Source organism: Cuculus canorus, chromosome 1, assembly GCF_017976375.1.
Source record: "Cuculus canorus isolate bCucCan1 chromosome 1, bCucCan1.pri, whole genome shotgun sequence".
In the NCBI taxonomy this organism is placed as follows: domain Eukaryota; kingdom Metazoa; phylum Chordata; class Aves; order Cuculiformes; family Cuculidae; genus Cuculus; species Cuculus canorus.
The window spans coordinates 93097980-93119139 of record NC_071401.1 but is presented as its reverse complement, the minus strand read 5'-3'; the positions used below and the strand labels follow the sequence as shown (position 1 = coordinate 93119139).

Here is a 21160-nt window from a genome sequence, read left to right as displayed (position 1 = left end):
TACAGAAGAAAAACTATGTGCTGCTGCTGTTGGCCAGTCATGCAGAGTCTGTATTTGTAGATTTGATTCGCTTTATTCTCCCACCGCTCACCTTTCTCTCTGATTTCAGTTGTTTTCTCTTCTGTTGCACAGCCAGACAGTTTTCTACATGAAGAGCCCTGTATTTTCCCTTCTCTCTCCTGCCCTCATCTAGTTTCTCTTATGTTGCTAATTATTTAGAGGCTTTTTTGATTTATAAAATGTACTGCCAGTGTCGCAGTGGTGCTCTGAAGACCCTGCCCGAGTAGAGTTGTCCCTTTGTCCAAGCACCATACAAATGTAGAGTTACACAGAAAGGTAAAATAGTAGTAGCGGTAACCAGATACAGATAGAAAAGGTATCTCTGGGATTCCTGATTTTGAAATAGTATCTGTGAGGTCTACTACCTCATTTATTTCTGCTGTCTTGGATTTACAAGGTATTGGACCCTGAAGACCCAGTGTTGAGAGTATCAAGAACTACTTATGGTTAGAGCCTTGCCTCTTATTGATCCACAGCTCCCTTAGCTAGGAAGATGATGCATGGTCCATATCGCCAAGTTTTCCCACAAGATTTCCCACAAGAGTGTCCACTTAAATGAGTGGGAGTTGTCTGTGTTGCATTCTGAATATTGTTCCCTATAACAGGCAAAATCAGATTAAAACTGTCAACACTTGATAAATCACCTGCCCTTTCTATTGTTTTACATGCATGTAGAGGTGGTGTTATGAAATTGTTTTACACTTGCCTTTTTTTTTTTAAATTTACTTCAAAAAAAAAGCTGTCAAGCTAAAAGTCTGTTTAGTTGAACATAGCATGGTCATCTGCCTCTGCAGAACGGGAAGTTGCATGGCAAGGAATGAGCCCAAAATAGATTGTAAGGAATCTGGGTGTTTCATAGCTCTTCAGTAGTGATAAGGGTGGTAAATGATTTCTATGCTTATACTACAGGATTCTAAAATGAAAAAAAAATCTGTTGATGTTTTTTTCTCATGTTTTTGTCACGACTTCTAAACAAGATTCTTTTCCTTTCTTTGCTTGCCTTACTTAACGGTTTCTTTGCCTTTGCTGCCCTGATCTAGAAGGAACTCCTTTTCCTCCTCCAAGTCAGTGAATGATTTGTCAATAATATCCAAATCTACTTACTTCCTGATAGACTGACCAAACTGCAGATTCAGAAAACGTGTGCCTTACTGCTGATACAATAATATTCCAATTTACCAAGACGGATTTTTAATAATATTAATGAGGAATTAGTCTATAGCTATTCAGTTAGCCTAGAATTTTAATTCTAGATTTGAATTCAGGAGCTGTTTGCTTCTTATCACCACTGAATAGATTTCATCCCCAGTTAAAGAGTATTGCTCCTATTGTGAGGGACCAGTCTGAGTCAGGGACATATTGTACTAGATGACGTAATATCTTAGATTAAGGAAAAAAAAAATACACACATTGTGAAGATTTGAGTCGTTGATGGCTTCAGGATAAAACCAGGCCCTAAAAATTGTTTTCATTATTGCTTTTACAATCCATCCCCCTTCTTCTCTAAGTGTACATCAGCGACTTAGCAGACCTCACTTTTTCTTCCTCTCTGGGAAATACTAAAACCAAATATATTCTATTGTCTTGCATTGCAAACGAACAGCTCATGCCTATGTGTATCTTTTCCTTTTAAAGGTCAAATACATACAAACCTCAAGGGATTGATGTCACAGTTAAGTACAGTCAAGGAAGCTGGACTGGAGTGCTGGGTACAGATGTCATTACGATCCCAAAAGGAATTGATGGCAGCTACACTATCAACATTGCTGTCATTCTTGAATCAGAGAATTTTTTCTTACCAGGGGTTAAATGGCAGGGGATTCTTGGTCTTGCCTACAATGCCTTAGCCAAGGTAAGTCATTGTTTTTGCTAGCTATTATCATTCAAAATGACAATAAAAAGAAATCTAACTATTAAAAGAAAGAGGGAAGATTATCTGTCAACATTTAACTCTTCCCTTCCAACCACGCTTTGCTACAAATCTTCTGTGTTTGTTCCAGAAAGAATAAATTAGGCTGTGGTGGTACCATGGTCCCATATCAGGGGTTTGGCTCTTCTGATGATGAAAGCTCTGAGTTTAGCTCCTCTGGAATGAATAAATTTTTACAGAGTTCATAGTACCAGAGGATGGTAGTACCAGTGCCTTCTGGTATTCATATGGAGAGCATATATTAGGGATATGATATCCTCCTCAAGGTTCATCAATACCTGATGAACTTATCTTGGCAAAGCCCTTGGCAGTTCATTCTAAGATGTTCTCCATTTATCAAATAAAAGTTTGGATGGAGAGCATATGTGGATAATTTTAGAACAAATACTAGCTATGGTGTTTTCATGAACATCTAACCAATCGCATCCTGTTCTTGTGGGAGTAAAAATTTAAGTTTAATTTAAAACTTAACACTTATGGTCTAAAACGTATAACCTTATAATCAAAAACTGAAAATGTGATTGGAATACTACATAGTAATGGTTTTCAATCTACACTTAACTCTATGACAAATTAACAAACTGAGATATATCTCATTGTAACAAATGAGTCAACACTGCCTGCAGACTCTGGAATTAATATACTAGTTTCAAGAGAATTAAGATACTAGTTTCAAGAGTGTGATCATTGTATTGACTTCTGCCATACTTGCTGTCATACGCTGTCAACAGACAGACAAAGAAGAGCTGCATCTCAAACTCTTGTTTGGGCAAATAGTGTTTTCAGGGCATTTCTTTTTCCAAAGTCTTAAGTGTTGTTTGCTTCTGAGGTTGCTCTGCTTTGTGCAGTAAGAGCACTTGGCAGCTCGCAAGCTAGTCAATGGTTCTATGCCTGTCATGAGATGTACCTGACAGAAATCTGAATTACAGTGCAACTGCAGTATTTTAATAACTGCAAAGGCAAACACGACATGTAGTGTAGGAGAGAACCTGTTGTCCAGGAATCAGTTGGAGTGAGTGTACTTGGGTATTAAGTTCTTTAAAAGAAGGAAGAGGCAATTAGGGCCATTGAATTCAAAGTTCATTAGAATTAAACTGTATTTAAAAACTGAATAGTCTTACTTTAAAATTCTGCCTTTTTGCCCCAGAAAGGTGGGAAGGGCAAGTTATATTTGACTGTTCTGATAAACCAAAGCCTTTTCCTAGCAGAAGGCATTGGCAAGAGTTTCTGCCTGAAACTGAAACTAGTATTTGAGTTTGAAAACTGCGATTGGAAAATACTCTCATGCTTTAAGGATTTCTATGACAGTGGCCAAGAGTGAAAGTGTTTGTAAAACATCAGAAATGGAGAAAGGTGATTTTGTTTTTTTAATGACTTATGATATCTAGAATTTTCATCACCTAGTTGTCAGAAATTCAGCTTACTTGTTAAAAATGGTCTTATTTGAATGATTTGCTCATTTCTGCAAAGAAACTTTTTAATTAATACTTCTGCAATTCTTTTGTTTTTTGATTTTGTTTTTTTATGGTTTTTTTGCAACACCTTCAAGCCTTCGAGTTCTGTGGAGACGTTCTTTGATTCTCTTGTGAGGCAGGCAAAGATTCCCAACGTTTTCTCCTTGCAGATGTGTGGTGCTGGACTGCCTGTTTCTGGAAGTGGTACCAACGGAGGTAGTCTTGTGGGTATCTGTCAATCTGAGAGGGAAGATATATCTTTGTTAATTGCTCTCCCTCTTTTCTATGACTATCCTGCTTCTTCCAAATTTAGTGCTTAAATACGTGAAGTGTTTTATAATTTTTAAGGAAAAGTCAAGTGCTTTGGTAAAACTCAAGTGTCTTACTTTCATTCTCCATTGTTTTTCATCGCTGAAGTTTAACAACATTTCTGCATTGGAAGTTGAATTTTAGTAAAGAAAAAAATAAATGTTATGGTGTGCTTCTTCACCCATTGTCTTTCCTCAGGGCAGTTTCTGCTACCTTTCTCAAACTGAGTAGTCCCTTACTCAGCTACTAAGCTTGTTCGAACTCACCAAAAAGCCACAATTTTTTTTTTTTTTAACGTGGTGTGAAAAGGAGGAGAGGAATCAAGGCTCTTTTCCTTTTTAAAGCATAACAAAATACCTGAAGACCAAATCTTCTCCTTGTTAATCTGGGAAGTCTTCCTTAGTTTTAGGGGGACCAAGAATTGGCCTTAATTTATCTGGGTTCATGAGGTGGAATGACTGTTCTTGAATTATGCTGAAATAAGCATATCGGCACAGGAGTGGATCACAAATATTTATGTATCTGTAATTTCACATACTGTAAATGTTAACACTCTTGAGGCAGATGAAGCCCAAGAGAGAATTCGTGTTAGTACATTTCAAAATCTGATAGTCTAGAATTCTCCCAGTCAGCTTCAACATAGGTCTTGGTGGAAGTGATAGTAACGATGAGATGGATATATTCCATTTTGGACGTGTAGAAGTAAAACGAAATGTCCTTAAGCGGTATTAAGAGTTTTCTGATTGTATTTTCACTAATATGAATTAATGATGTGCAAGTTTAATATTCTGTCCCATTTTTATACATTGGGTAGGTCAAACCACTCAAAATACTGTTTTGATTTTAAATAGCTGAACTTTCATAACGGAGTCAGTTTGAGCTTTTGATGAATATGCTGGTAATTTGGCCCAGTATGAGAGTTCTGAAGTACAATTTATTTAAAGCAATAAGATACATCTAGACATTATTTCTGACAAAGAACTTGTCAGTAAAATCCTTACAGATGGTGCTAAATTAAAGTTTTGATGCCTTGTTAATTAAATTCATTATTAAATAGTCCCCTTTTTTCTGTAGTTGTCCCAGAACTAAACATCTGGGATTTTAAAGCATGTGAATTACTTTCTCTTTTCCCTTAGGTTCTGGGTGGAATTGAACCAAGTCTTTACAAGGGTGATATTTGGTACACACCAATCAAAGAACAGTGGTATTACCAGGTTGAAATTCTCAAACTGGAGGTGGGAGGACAGAACCTTGAATTGGACTGCAGAGAGGTATTTATGATAGTATGTTTCTGTGTATACAAAACATAAGTTTGATTAAGAAAAATACTCAATTGATCAATTTTGTGTTTGTAAGGAAATGTATATTGCAGTCTTCTCTGAGAATTAAGGTGGCATGATAACTTTGAAAAGAAATGAATGAGTCATGTGAAATGCAGTGTGTAAATCAAGCATGCTAAAATTGCTTCAAAGAGGACTTTAAAGTCATTTTCAGTAAATTACGGACTAAGGCACAATTATGAAGTGAACAGTCCACTGAAAATAAGGCTGTTGTAGTTTGGAAGGGCTCAGCCTCTTGACTGGTTTCAGTTATTACAAAGATGTCTAAATACTGAAGATGATACATTGATTCAAGGACACAATAGTCTTTAGACAACTACAGTTTATGGTTTTCTGTTATACAGTAAAATAAAACCGAAGGGTTTTAAAGCAGTTCTGGTCAAAGAAAGAAAAGTGAACATGTCTAAGCACGTAATTCATGGTGGCAGTGAGCAGGTGTCATTCTGGGACACTTCCCAATATATCTCATCCTATGCCTCTTTTTGTTGTTTTTTTCTTTCATTTTTGTAATCCACTTTTGTTCCCTTCAGCCTTTTCAGTTATTATTCCTGATGGATATGTTTTCTGGTTTTATTAGGAATAATATTGAGCTATCTCTGGGCCAGTCTAATGAGACTGTGTTGTTGCAATTTTTATTCCAAAGCTGTTTGGTTTTTTTGTTTTTTTTCATTCTGGAGTATATGTGTGTACATGTGTGTTGCATTTGTTGCTTCCTGCAAAGCAATATTCATATTTTGATTTTTATGCCTTCTTTTCAATAGAGATCTTAATTTTTATTTTATGCTTGTTCTCTTAGTTTGAAATCATTGCAACATGATAATTCTAAAGTTTATATAGTTCATACATGTAAGATTTTTATCATTTCACTTAATATGTGCATAAATATGTTTTCATGCAAAAAATGGAAATCATATTGCCATATAAAATATTTAAAATTAGTCATATTGTCTTTCAACTTAATAAGTAAAACAACGTCTATTTAAATGCCTCTCTCTATCGATTAAACTGTTAGGAAAGCATATCCAGTTTAAAGTAATTGCTTTGAAGTACTTGCTTGTGTTTGCTGTTCTTTCTTGCCTTAAAAAAAGTCAACATGTTTTTGAAGAGAAGCCCCTTAACTAATGTATTAATACATGATATTTCCAGAAAACAACTCACTTAAAAATCTAGTGGTGTTCTGAAAGTTTCCTGTTATTGTCGGTCTTTTTTTTTCCTGGATTTGCTTTCACAATGTACGTATTAGCATAATATGCTAGTCACTGTTACAGAAAGCATCATACTTTTCTTGATCAAAGGAGATCTTTCCCACAAAAATTTAGGGCAAGAACAGTAAATTAGAACCAGTACGATTAATGTTTCACTATTTAGGGGCTTGCGAAGGTTGCATAATTCTTTGTATGAGGTGATGAACTATGTGCCCTCTTCGTTGTTTTCTAGGAAATGGAACATTTTTTTGTAACGTTCACCAGATGCTACTTCTTTCCTTGCCAGGAAAGGGTAATCCTCTCACTTCAATGCTGGGAATCTGACCAGCGTTACGCTGCAGCTGTAGCCTTGAGCCTGGCAGACCAGGGCTGAGAGAAGTACTGAGCTGCCAGCAGTGCATAGGGTGCATTGTTAAATATTAAGCAGGAAGACTAAGAAGGCAAGAAGTTACTCCCCCCTGCAAGTACACTGTACACAGCGTAAAATTTCAGGTGCTCAGTCCCTAACAAAGTGATCCTGCTGCTCCAGGCATTTTGCATGGTTTCGTGTTAGTGATTGACCCTCTTGGCTGTGCCTCCTACCTGCTTTTTTTCCAAGGCTAGCTCTCCAGGATGCTGGTGATTGTGTGTTTGTGGTACAGAGCTGTTAAAGTAGACGCTACAATGCCTCAATATTTCTTTGCACTCTTTAGAAGTATTTCTTAGTGTATAAGAAATGCTTTCCCATTTGCTTTTCTTTCAGGACTGCTTGGCAGCCTATAGCAGCTCTTCTTTCAAAAAGCAAATAAGTCAGAGTTACTTTTTTACTTTTTAGTGGGTTTTATTTTTGTCACCACACTAAAGGCGTTCCTTGTGACTGGATAGCATCTGAACCAATATATTTAAAAATCACTTTTCTTCCTAAAATGTTTATGCTGAACGTTACCTTGTGTCTCGTGACTATGCCATAAACATGTTGCTGCTCAGTTACATTTATCCTGCTGCCAAAGCTGGTAAAAAAATAGTTAAAGCAAAGAGGTGCCACTGCTACTTGCCTTTTCTTTTGGCAATTAATAATAGTTTTTAAGGAGTTCATGAAAACATATAGGAAACATATAAAATATTTATTCTTTATTTACTGTATCTGAAGTTTGATGAAATCACTTATTCTGAGGAGGTTTTAATAATGAGAAGAAATGTTTGCTTAGGAGCTATTTAGTGCAGATTTTGAGACAGCAAGATTGAAATGTCAGGTTTCTTTTTACTCGTTATTTTCTGTGTTTTAGTGATTTTCAGCAGCTGAGAGAAAGATGTGCATTTGGTATTTGTATTCTTGAGTCAGTACTGAACATGACATGTAATGAGGCCTAATGTTCCCTGACTAATCTTAAATTAGATGTACCAGTTATTACAAGTAGGCTGCTGTACTGTGTTTAAACCAGAGTGAGTTGTTTTTGTGATAGCAGAGACCTTGATCCAGAGCTTGGACATACATGTAAGCTACATCAGCATGCTTAGTATCTGTCTGTACTGACCAAGAGAGTGCTTTTACCTAAAGTATATAGGGAGTAAAGTCACTCACACCTCTGAGAGAGGACAGGCTTTGCTTCTTTTTACAGTGGCTTGGCCATTTGCAAGAGCTGTGGTGACATCAGTAATTTCTTGAGTAATGCAGATAAACTCACCCTTGTGTCTAGGCTGACCGTATCTTGGTTTTGCTCTCAAGCTTCATTTGAATTCAAACTGTCAGCTAGAGAGAGCTGCTGGCAGGTATGATATGGAGGTTTGGGAAGATAGATACCAAAAGAAACAGCTTTGTTGTTGTTATTAAACAGTGGAATCTGTGTTACATTAACTTCAGTGTGTAACTTCTTCCTTTTTTGCCTCCTCCCTAGTATAATGCTGATAAAGCAATAGTAGACAGTGGAACCACACTCCTCCGTCTACCCCAGAAAGTCTTCATTGCTCTTGTGCAAGCAATAGCTCGCACATCCCTGGTAAGTTGAAGTCATTAAATCTGCTCGAAATGTTAAATTCCTATTAAATGATCGTATGATCTTTGAGAGTATCATCTTTGTGTTCTGCCTTATCGGTCATAGGGTTTTAACCTGAGGGGACTGGAATCTTGCCATGTCTACTCCTGTTAATAAGTGAGAAATGACTGATAGTCTTTGATGGAAACAGAAAAAGGAAAGCAGTATGCGAAAAGAGAAAGGGAGGAGGAAAAAGGTGGGGTCCAAGCACAGGCAGGAAAGGGAGTGTGTGGAAATGCATCAGAAATAGTGTAGAGATGGTATATTTTGTTCTAAGCATTTCAGAAACATGGGCATGATCCCTTTTGCTCTTATTCTAAGTATTAAGAGTATGAGAATCAGTCCTTTCAGTTAAAATAGAGTGTTTATGGTGGAGAGGAACCTGCTACTGCAAACTGTTCCTTTCCAAGCATAATGCTTCTTGTTATACAGAATGGTTGCCATTCATTAGGATTATTCATAGGAAACGGTGGGCTTTAGAAGTAGGGCATGGGGATGATGGATTTCCCTGAGTGTTGAATAACTGAAGCAGCAGGTTAATAAAAACTATTCATAAATTTTGATTGAACGCAATCAATTGAATACAATGAACAACACCCAAAAGATGAAGAATAAATCCTAGCTATTTCAGTGTGACCAATTTTAAATTTTTTGTCATAAATTCACAATCAGACAGAAGTAGTTGTTACAAATCAGAGGAAGTACAGAAACTGGACTATTGGCTGGCTGCCCAAAAGACAGTATTTGCCTGTATGCTTATAATTCAAGACTGAGGTCCTTTTCCTACCTGATTGAGAGCAGAGATTTGGCATAGATTGTTCCTCACTGCCTGCAGGTGTCCAGTATCTAAAATAAATGTACCGGTTATCTTTTGTAGCTCAGCTTCCCTAGTTGAAAAGTTATTCTCTTTGCAAAGTGCTTAAATATTGATGAGAACAATTTCAGTCGATGGGGGAGAATTGAAAACAGCCTACCCAAGAGCTCTTGTAATGGCACCTTGTGGATTAGGGCATCCTCCGGTAAAGTGGGTCACAGTAGTCCATACTCCTCTCTGATGTTGGTCAGGACATTTGAACTAGGGCCTTCCACATAACAAGTAAATAGCTGATTAATAATGTGTTAGAGGGGAATCACTCGCTTGCTCTGCGTAATGGTTTGTGTTCTTACTATTAAAAATGCATAAACTAACTGTTCTCTTTTAGGATTTCTTTTTAATGTCAAGGTTTTTGTTGCTGTACTCTTTCCCTCCGCACACTTCTGAAATTACTTTCACATCTCTAAACAAAGGAGATAGTCTGTTAGTAAGAACATTGTTACAAGATGTAAGGATCAGATTCCATCTATCTAGCAGCAACGTCAGGAAAATGGGTATTTTCAGCAGGTGTGCTGTGGCATCATAATCTTACTCTTAGTGCTCTGTGCTTCTGTCCCACTATGTACCACTGAAACATAAAATCATCTGCCGTAGTCAGACATACTTCTGTGACCAGAGGTGAACCAGGTTAACAAGCTCATGCTCCTAGCAGCTTGTTATGAGATTCTCAGCAAGATGTTAATGCCCCCTCAGGAATGCTGGGATAACTGCATGTGAAGCATTCCTTTATTCAGCTCCATTAAAAACTAAGGGGTTGAGCTTTATGCTCTTTGGTGATGCAGATTGTTTTGGTTTTTTTTAAATCTTACATACTTGGACTGAAGTCTTTTAGAGAGCAGCTGTAGATGCAGTTTGATGTTGGCATGTCTCGAGGATGGTGGTTTTGGCAGATGAACAGATATGAGCCACAGAGGGGTGGCAGCTACTACACCTCACAGAACTGAAGTCCAGACAGCATGTCTACTCATGGTATTCATGTAATGCTGAGTTGATAAATTGAAGAAAGGAGGGCTCAAATAAACCTAAAATCTTTATTTTAATAACCTTTTAGGTATCATGCAGCTAGATCCTCCTCAATGCATCTATTCAGCGTACAGAACTAAGGCAAAGAAATGCAATGTAATAATCTTTCTGCGAAAAGAAAGTAGGTACTTAGAGCACTTTATAGACTTGGCCTGTCCATTCAGGGTGCTATCTTGCAGTTTTTCTCAGATTACAAGCTCTGCTTTCCCAGAGAAAATGGAAAGAGAGAACTAATTTTTTCAGCAGAACTGGCATGGGACTTATCTGTGAGGGACATTTTGTCCCATGCCAAGAGATGTACTTAAGCATTGAGAGTTAAGGGTAAAAGCAGTCCATGACAGTAGGTCTCATTGTGTGTTTACATGAGTGTATGCTTGTTGGTCCAAGAACAAGTGATGAACACCTGGAAGTATTACATCTCTAATACTGTGCAGCCCTGACAGATATTTCATTGGTAGCTATAGGGGTGGGGTGAATAATTGTCACCTGTAAAAAGCCATATAACTAATGTATGAGCTAATGTTTACAGAATAATTGGTATCATAGATAAATACAAATGAGGGGAGTGGAGAGGCTGGATTCCATATGGGAGGCTTTGGCTCTGCAGTGTCTGAACAAGATGCCTTGTGTTGCTTCACATAGCAGTAAGAATCAGCACAAAGAAATACGCTAAAATATCATAGAAGCAAAGAATGATTTGGGTTGGAAGGGACATTTAAAGGTCGTCTAGTCCAACTCCCCTGCAGGAGCAGGGACATCTTCAACTAGATCAGTTTGCTCAGAGCTTCATCCAACCTGACCTTGAATATTTCCAGGGAATATATTCTCTGGGTAACCTGTACCAGTGTTTCACCACCCTCATTGCAAAAAAAAAAAAAAAAAAGTCTTCCTTGTATCTAGTCTAAATCTGTCTTCTTTTAGTTTAAAACCATTGCCCCTTGTCCTATCGCAACAAGCCCCACTAAAAAGAAAAAGTTTGTTCCTGTTCACATGGAAGGGTTTTCCTCTGATCTGGCCAGGTCAGCTTCAGGGAGCATCAATATTTGTCTTGGGCAAACAAGCTCTGTAGGGATTTGCTTTTTGCTTTGCTAGTGCCATGGATATGTGAGGAAGTACTGTTAATCAACTTTGTTTCTGAAGTGTGTCAAGTTGTATTGGTAGGGAATGGCTGGGCAGCAAAAGAGAGTAGGGATGTATTTCTTTCCATTAATTGTAGCAGACCTTGATTCCCTTAGATGCCAGGAGATTTTGGGTTAGCCCTTGGCTTGAAACCCCCGAAGCTGAGTGAGAAGCTGTAGGTATGTGAGGAAGGGATATGATTCCGTTGCTTGTGGTTTGTATTTTGTTTTGCTTGTTTTTTTCTTAAATGTTTGCCGCTTCAAAATGTTGGCATTCGGTGAGAGCTTTTCAGAGAAAAAGTAGATAGGAGGTAAAAGCCCATCTCTGCAGTACTGATTGCTCAGGGAGGTCATACATGTTTGTTGCAGAAGTGGAAATAGTGTGACACAAATGGGGAGGGAAAGGAGAACTAACCTTGCTTTTACCTCTTCCTCCTTCTTCCAAGTCATAATGAGTTATGAGGAACCTTAATTTCTGTGTTGAGTTTCTGCTTTGGTTGTTAAAGAAAGAACTCTCAGACTTGTGTTCATGCTTGAATTTCTCCATGGGAATGGAAGAAATATCAAATAACGGTAGCAACCATTTACAAAAAAATCTATTAATACGTATGTAATCTGGTTTTGTTTGTTTGTTTGTTTTTAATAGATACAGGAATTCTCTTCTGGTTTCTGGACTGGTTCACAGCTTGCATGCTGGGATAAAACTGAAAAACCCTGGTCCTTATTTCCCAAACTCTCAATTTACCTAAGGGATGAAAACTCCAGTAGGTCGTTTCGGATCTCTATCCTACCACAGGTCTCAGCTTTCTTTGTTTATTCAATTGTGATTTTTTTTTTTTTTTTTTTTTACTATTGAAAAGAACGTGCTATTAAAAAATGGAAGCTATTTTCAGCAGTAATATAGAACTGGGTTATTGCATGCAAGGGAAATATTTTAAATGAATTTTCTTAAATCAGATTTTAAATAGGGAAGACAAAAAAATGGTCAAACCTAAAACCAAAAAAAGAAAAACACAGTTTCTTTATGAGTGTGGTCCTTGTAGTTGGAATTATTATTTCAAATTGTTGGTAAAAGTATGCAAGTTTTTGGTTTAGTCACTTTAGATGTCAACACAGAATGTCTCTGCTCATTTTGATCATCTTGTTTTGAGAAACAAATTGATTTGTTTTTCATGGCATTCTGAGTTGGAGCACTTCTTTTGAATATGACAGTCTTGGCAATGAGCCTATGCGATCTATTCACTAGTTGCTGTAACTTGGTTGGTTTAGCTCTTATTAATATTCTGTTCCAGCTTTTAGAATATAATGTGAACTTTTGTTTTTCCTCTCTGGCTCCCCTGCCTATTATAGGTTGCAATACAGCCTAGTATCATCTATATTACTAATACAGTCTATTACCTTAGGGGATGGTCAGGAGCAAAGGGGAGAATGAACCTTTTAGATACATTTTAACTTGAAATATAGTAAAGCTGTATGATAAGCTTTTTCTGTATTGATCATGTAGCTTGGCAATCTTTCATCTTCCCTGAGGACATAAGGGGTAAAATGTGACTTGCATTTTTTAATTTAGAGCCTTGAAGCTAACACTGAATGCTCTCGGAATCAATTCCATCCTGGTATTTTTTAAACAATAAAATTATTTTCTAATTTTAGAGTTCATATCAGAAGTTCTTTCTTAGCTGTTCTTCCCTTATGGAAGATACAGTAAAATGTGGCTCTCACAAATTTGCTGTTGACCTTCACATAGTGACTGATAGTATTCAAATTTTAGCTTAGAATAAAAGAGCTCTACCTCTTACCTCTGTGTAAGCTTTGACTAGGCTTATATCATGTAAAGAAATCTGTTTGTCCCTATTCATTCTCTATTTCCTGTCGCGTTTGAGTTCTCAAATGTAAAAATCTAAAGGTCTAAACTTTTAAGTACTGCGTGGTGTTGCTTCTTACACTCTGGGTTTTTTTTTTTTTTTTAAATAGCTTTATATTCAACCCATTCTTGGCATAGGAGAGAATTTACAGTGCTACCGATTCGGCATCTCATCCTCCTCAAATGCTCTAGTTATTGGTGCTACAGTCATGGAAGGCTTCTACGTAATATTTGACAGAGCCCAGAGGAGAGTGGGCTTTGCAGTGAGTCCGTGTGCAGGTAAGAGAAATATTAAGGGCTTGCTAGGTGAGGAAGGACATGCTACTCTGAGAAACACCTTTGCTGTTTATCTGATGGGGAAAAGCATGGTTACTCCTGAAGTGTGAAGGGTATATTTTTGAGTAGTCCCAAGCTATTCAGGTTTCAAGAGGAGGACAAAAAAAAAAGTGCTGTATTGCACACAACGGTCTTTTGGCACGAAGTAAATCAGCCTCAGCTCTGGATATCTTTGCTGAGTTCTTCCCTCTGAGAGAAGATCTTCTTTCTGAGACATCTGTCTGTATGTGCAGTTTCCCCAGCACTTACATAAGACTCTTTGCTGGTTTTAATGCAGCTTCATTTTTGTGCAGATCCTGCTCTAATTTGTGGATAGATGGGTTCTTTAATTAACTTTTGCAATATGCAGTAAAGTACCTTACTCACGCTTTTCTCTTAATGTAAACTGAGCTTTTCATCCTCTCAGAAATAATCAAAGAAAGAGACAAGATGAAAATATGACACAAATTAAGACTTGTGGTATTTGTCTTGGTTCTAAACAAATAGTTGTATCTGTGCAAGTAGAAAGCCATTTTTTTTTTTTAATTAACTGCAGAGGAAATGTGAAAAAGCTCATGAATTTTGGCCCATTTTACTGTGCTGGTTAACTTTCTTGCTTTTTCACTGTTCCTCTTGCCTAACCAAGGGTAGCTAAACCCAAAAGTTTTGGTGTTTCGTCCCCTTGTGGAGACATTGCTTTGGCACCACAAGAGCATATTAGTGGGAGAAGAGGGAAGGAAGGTACACCCATACACAAGTCTCTGTCCCAAAGAGAAGTAGTCTGTACTCTGAAAAAACATTGAGATCACCTGATATGTGTATAAGAAAAGGACTATGATTGACAGTGCTTCTCCAGTCCCCAGTATTTATGTTAGAGAGGGTAAGGGCAGTAAGTACTTGAGTGCTTAATGCAACCAGTGAATTGAGGGGGAAAAAAGAGAGATACTACCTAGCTGAGTTGCAGCTCCAGGGCATTTTATAAGCTTGGCTTTTTTTAATCTCTCCATTGTTAATGGGTTCAAAATCGTCCTCTTTGAGCTTGCTACAAAAGAAAATATGGATATTGATGTGGGTTGTTTAATGAAGACCTTTATAAGGTAACATGCAGTGATGAAAGACACATTTTGAACACATCAAGAAGGAGAGCATAACTAGACAAATACTGCAGACCAGGTTTTCCTGCCTTCATTCTTGCTTGTGCTTCCTGACTGCAATTTTAGTACGCATAGAGCTGCCTTCTGACCCTGCCATGCTGCAGGGAATGGGGCATTTTGACAGAACACATTGACCGACATGTTGTCAGCAGGGAATGTGAGCCAGCTGGTGCTTGTAAGAACTGCTTTGACAGCACATGTTCATTGAGAAAAAGAATTGGAGAACCATACTAACACCTTAATGTTAATATTGCTACATAGAAGCACAGAGTTTAGCTACTTCATGTAGTTCTGCCAACCTCATCTAGAGAGGAAGAACTAAGCTTGCTGAATAGAAATGAAATCTCAATTTACATGAGTTTGGATACACGATGGTGCCCAGCTGGTGCTAGAAGGCACTTCTTTGTTTCTTTGTCCACGTTTCATGAATATGGCTAACCTAACATCATGAAAACTTAGCTTCTTGAGAAATCAGATGATACAAGCCCCTGACTGAGGCAAGATATACTGATTTGTTAGACTCCACTCACATAGGGCAGATGACATTTTGCTGGATGTGCCAGTTATTCTGAATTCAGTTCTTCACAGCTTGTGGTTTCCATATTTAACACTACTTTCATCAGAAAACCACAACTGTGAGTGGTTAGCAGTCAATGCAGCATGAGGGATTAAGCTGCCTAACTGGCTTCCTGTGGAGACCAGCCATGTCCTCCATAGCAACTATATTAATGAAATTTATTTGAAGCTTTGTAGTTTGTTCGTGGGCATAAATTAAATTGAATTACTGGTGGCATAAGTCTTCAGAAATAGAAAAATATGAAAGAATAAGTGGTGTGGCTTTGCAGTGACCTATGCTTTCATGTTTACAATAGAGTGTTAGCGCTAAATTTAGGCCCATGTTTTTATAAGATGTTAAATGAATATGTGCTGAATACAAAAAAGTTGGGATCAGGACTGAAAGTCTTAACTTGATTGAACTTCTGAGTTTCTGTTGAGACTTAGCTAGAGATGAAAACTGGCTTATCCCACTTATACTCTTTGCACCATTTTCATTCACCAGGGTGTACCAAGAGTGGGGAAAGTTAGATAGGTGGCTGCAGGAGGCTATTCCATTGTAGCAGGAAAAGAAATTTGCTTTTTCATCAATATGTGAAACCCTTTAAGACTTATTTTGCCTGTTACTAATTTCAAATTGTTCCAAGTTGCCTGTTTATAATTTCAGGGCTAGTCTACTATTTACAGAACAAGTAGGAAAGGATTTGTGTCAGGTCCCTTCTTGAGAGAAGATGTTCAGATCAACTAGTTAGTATTAGTGAAACAACTCAGCATTGAGCAGAATTATACCCCTAGCATTTCTGTAGCAAGTGAGATCATACGAGCAAAATTTGGTTACTTTTACGGAACAAATGCACCAAGCACTGTAATCATAAGTGACTTTAATTATTGTATTCAAGTGAAATGAGTAATTAGGGACTGTTTATTTTCAAAGCTATCTCCAAGGTAGGAAGCTGTGCTGCTTTTTTCCCCACACACACACTTCTTAGGAATTTAGTATTTTGAAGTTGTAATTCTAATACCTTGCATTCCACATTATTAGATACAGTTTAGTTTGGTTTTGCTGCAGGGCTTCGTAGAGATGGATGGAATGGTGATAGAATGAGATGTCCAAAAGAAAAAAATTGCACGGTAGACAAAGTACAATACTAGGATGCTGAACAAAACTGTTTTCTGACACAGACCTTCTAGATAGGCTTTTACAAGTCTCTCCACCACTGTGCAACTCCCTTACCATACCTATGTGACAGTAGTGTCTTGGTAAAGATACAGCCTGAGGTTTCACCCAGTCCACTCTGACAGCGTATTGCTGCTCAAGGAGTCTTCCCACACTTGTAACCGAAGGAGGAATTGATTAACTTGAGTGATCCAACAGAAAATTCCTTGTTTGGGCATTTTGCTTATGACAGGTTGGTTTTCCATCAGACCAGCAAGTTACCCTGACTCTCCTTGCAGCCTACCAGTCATTAGCACCATATAAAAGGGGCATTGAGGGCCAGGAGTGAGGGCAAGCAGGACTGTCTCTACAGCAGCCCACAATAAAGTTGAGTTAAATCCAATGAGATTTAAACCTTAAGATAATATGAGGCATTGGGAGGCCAGGGTCTGAATACCAACTAAAATCTCTTCTAATAAATTGCAGGAAAAGCAACCCACTTAATCTGCTGTTGTTTCTCCACAAAGAACCTTAAAGGCTACCTTCCTCCCTTTCCAAAGCCCAGGCTCCCTTCTTCCTTCCAAAGGGTATTATATGCTAATCTCTTTAAACATGCTTTTAGGAGTCATGTCTAGAGTATGTGTAAATAAGAGGTACTCTTTTCAGTAGGCAGGATCACTTACAATTCAGCAAGAGTGTGTCTGTTGTAAAAGGAACAAGAAATGAAGCAGAAAGGTCTCTAAAAGAAATACACAAATGTGTCTTCAAGTATTTAACTAGAGAAGTGAATTACAAGTGTTTGGCAGACTAGGTAACATGCATAGACAGTACTGACTCCAGGCTCCTAGTTGCCCCAAGCAAGCTAAAAGATATCCATCCTTCCTGGCCAGGGACCTGCAGATACAAAATGCTCTGAATATTTTGTTGCCCTAGGCAACTCACTTGCTCTGCCTTTACAATGCACATAGCCCTGTCCACGACTCAGGGGAACTTTGCTGCCCTTGCCACCGTTACTGTGACAACCGTGGGCAGCATAACCCTTTTTAGCAAATACTGGTTTAGCAAGTAGTGGTTTGTGATGGTGATGAAACAAGTTACACAGTCTGTGATGTTACTGAGATTGATGGTTGTTCCAAAGGGAGCTGCCAAGGCACCTCTTCGTGCTCCTTACCTTAGCTTTGTCACCTCCATTTTTCAAGCTTCTTGATTAGCTTTTCCTACCCTGCCCAACAACTCTGCTCCTTCAGGTCTCAGGTCCTGATGCTGACTTTCCTCTCCACCATTCCTCTGTTCTGAACAGCTATCACCCAGCTTTCTTCCCTCACCTCCGTTTCCTTCTGAATTTTCACTTCCAATCACAAGGGTATCTCTGCTGCTTTCCACCCTGTACCTTGTGTTTAAGATACAGTTCTTTAAGGTATCTGTGAAGCTAATGAACCTGCATGCAGCTCCCAAAGACCCTGGAAGATAGCAAACAGATGTTAAGAATCATCTGAGGTCTTCTTCCATGTGTTGCAAATGCCAGGAAAAACAAAAAGAACTGCCCAGGCCCCAACTTACTTCAGGTGTTGTAGGATTTTTGAGCTTTGTTACATTAAAATTTCTAAAAGGTTAGTCCAGACACAAAGATGATCCAGTGGCTTGGGCTTTAACTTGAGCTGTAGGAGGGCTGATTTGAATGTCTGTTCTCCATTGACAGCCTGTGTGGATATGGGAGTGTCATCGTCCTTTATGATTCAGAGTCCCATTTTATAAACATGCAATACTGGTGGTTTTATTGCAACGAGAAATACAATAAAGCATGACTATGCTGAGATGTATGATGATGGAGGGAAAGGAATGTGTAGGTATTTAGGCTAGATCTTTTGTTATTTGCTTTTAAATGGACCTAATGTTTTTCTTTTTGTAATTTCTCAGAAGTTGATGGCTCTCCAGTATCTGAAATTGAAGGCCCTTTCACAACAGCTGATGTTGCAAGCAACTGTGTTTCTAGTGTTTCTTTCCAGGAGTTGTGGATTGCCTCCTATGCTCTCATGAGCCTATGTGGAGTTATCCTCCTTGTACTGATCATCCGGCCGCTTATTTCATCACGGTGTCAGCATCCCTACTCTGACAATGATGTGGTCAATGATGAATCCTCCTTAGTGCGTCATCGATGGAAATGAAACTTCATCATGAAACTTGGGACCTAAACAGAATTAAGAACAAAGTACTTCAAGGGAAAGAAGCCAATGCCTCAGTCCTTTCCACATTCATTATAAATTGCTGTTGAAATCCCACCAAATATCCTTCATCAAAACTTTTTAAGCTTTATTGATTCTGAACCAAAGCACTGTTAACCACCTCTTAAGTGCTACGGTACTGGATTTGCTACTGCAGTACAATGAGCCTTTATATTCTCAGTAGTACCTTCTTTTTTAAAATAAAAAGGACAAAAAGAAAGAGAAAAATCCCACAGCATGATGTTCTTCCACTGTCTGAACAAAATCGTCCATTCCTCTTTCACAAAAAAAAGGACCCATCAGTATTTTCTAACTAATCAAGCCCTGACTGTAGAAAAAAAAACAAAAAAAAAAAACCTTAATAATCTTTCTTATTAATTGCATTAAATGAATACTGCTTTCTGTTTACATCAATTCATTTTGAAACTGTGCTTATGGTGTGGGGGGAGAGAGAAAGGTCAGGCTTAAGCAGCAGAGAAGAGAAAGTGATGTCAAGAAGAAATGTTGGTTTATGCTTTTGTTTCCTCAAAATCGCTGCTGCCACATGAGAGGGTTGCCTTTCCTGAGTGGTTTTTCAACATAGTTTGAGGAGGTGAAAATGGAGAAACTAACTTGTTCAGCCTTAGTGTAAAACAAGACTACCTCTCTTAATTTACAAAGACGTTACCACTGGTATGCATGTGGCTTAGAACTGGTCTTGAAGCACAAGATGCGCCATACTACCAAATGCAACTCCTTGGCTTCTAAGCAGTGGTTTTTATAAAAACTAATACTTTGTGGCTTTATACTTCAATGCACAAAAGAAAGCCTTTCATTTTTCCCCCAAATGTGGGGGTTTGTAGGGTTTGGAGGTTTTTTTGAGCTGAGAATGACTGATACTTAGAAAGGCTGTTCTGTGTATATATTGACAGACGATAAAGCTAAGGTCTGTGTTCTGCCATGTCTTTTGGGGTTTTTAATGAGCATCTAACAAAAGAGAAAACAACAAAGTAAGACAACTGGTTTGGGTTTTTTGGCTGAGCTAAAGTTCTAGGCAAAAGTATGTCTTCATGGTCAGATTGTAAAGTAGAAGTCTTAATGCTGGCTTGTTTTTCAACTTGAATGGGCAGTTAAGTGTGTTTAGTTTAGCTCCACCAGTGTGTCAATCGAATGGAAAGTCTGTGTACTGACCAACGGTATAGCTGGAAACAAACATGTAGAAACACTGAAAACAACAGTGGGAGAGAGTAGGGAAGAATATATTTGACCTCCATTTTCCAAGTGTAGATCTTAATGCTGAGGTCAGAACATGGTTATTTTCTTTGCAGATAGGACAATATTTTCTTGTATCTAGTCAGTGAATATTGCAGGACCTCCATCACTTTTCAATAGCACTGGCATAGTGGGTTGGAAAGATAAACAACGCAAGGTTGAGGAGTCTGGTGGCAGCTATGTTATCTGGGTTTTTTAAAGAAAAAAAGAAAATATCCTCTGCATTTTGATAGCAGAGCAGTTTGTATATCTGTGTGGGAAACCAGGAGGAAAATAAAGGAAGCTTAGCTCTGAATCTCCCAATCTCTTGCCTAGAAAATTTTCTGCCTTTAATTTCTTCATATGGTTTTCTGATTCACACTGTCTCTGCATCCGACTCTGTATGAAATAAGCAAAGATTTCCTTTTTTCAGGAAAGGTGCTTTCACAGAGATGCACATAATGTGAAAATAAAGCACTGTTGTGGGTTTTTTAAAAACTAACTTCTGTATTTTACTTCATAACTGAAGTGCCTGTGGTTTTCTTTCTTTTGTAATTCTTGCATTTTCAGATTGTTTGGCTGAATACAGTGAACCAGGTGGTGTTGTGATCCAACATCTGAAAATTATTTCTCTTGGAATTAGGGGTTGGCTGTAGCAGGAAATGTTGAGTTTGCTTCCTTCTTCCTCTGCCTATTTGTTTTTAAGAGGAGAAAAATAATTAATTATAAGGAATGTAAGAAACTGTAGAGCTCAGGTGTTTTTTCCCTGTTCTATTTTCTGTACATCTCTCTCAATGTCTTATAATTAGAAATTCTAGTACATGTTATAACAAGAAGTTCCCTTGAGTTTTTCTTAAAGCAATAGAATTTGTTCTGAAAAGAAAGAGAGCGATGTTTCCAGTTCTGTGATTTGATTCCATATCGTCTTCCTGGGTTTGGTTTGACACATAACAAATAATTTCAGCCTTGTATTCCTTCTTCTATAGTATGGTAATATGAGTAATGCTTCTGTCAACTGTTTCAAACAGAAACACACGGTTAATGTTTCAGTTGATACGATGATAAACAGTGAGCCCTTTTTCAACTCTGAAAGTAGTAACTCTTGTACGTTTCTTAGCTGCTTCCCTCTCCCCACCTATCCTCCTGTGTCCTTACCAAGAAAAGTTTTAAGAAGGAATTTATGTGGAAAGGGTCCTAGCATGTTTTCTAATTACATGTAAGATTTCTTCTGAGTTGCTTAACGAAGTCTTTTTTAGTGCACTAGATTCCACAGCAAAGCCTTTCAGTTTTACTCTTTCACTTTGAATGTCATTGGTCAAGACATTTTAATAGAAATACT

The 21160-nt window shown here is 38.0% G+C and overlaps 1 protein-coding gene across 1 annotated transcript in view; it reads left to right on the top strand.

Moving 5' to 3' along the window:
- The window catches only part of BACE2 (beta-secretase 2), a 48625-nt gene extending 27918 nt beyond the window's left edge, over positions 1-20707 (top strand). Inside the window, exons 3-9 of the mRNA XM_054069026.1 lie at positions 1696-1912; positions 3540-3668; positions 4890-5024; positions 8173-8274; positions 11972-12121; positions 13300-13468; positions 18287-20707. Coding sequence (XP_053925001.1) covers positions 1696-1912; positions 3540-3668; positions 4890-5024; positions 8173-8274; positions 11972-12121; positions 13300-13468; positions 18287-18534 — 1150 coding nt within the window. The 3' untranslated portion in view covers positions 18535-20707. The remainder of the gene's footprint in view (positions 1-1695; positions 1913-3539; positions 3669-4889; positions 5025-8172; positions 8275-11971; positions 12122-13299; positions 13469-18286) is intronic.
- The last annotated feature ends 453 nt before the right edge of the window (positions 20708-21160 follow it).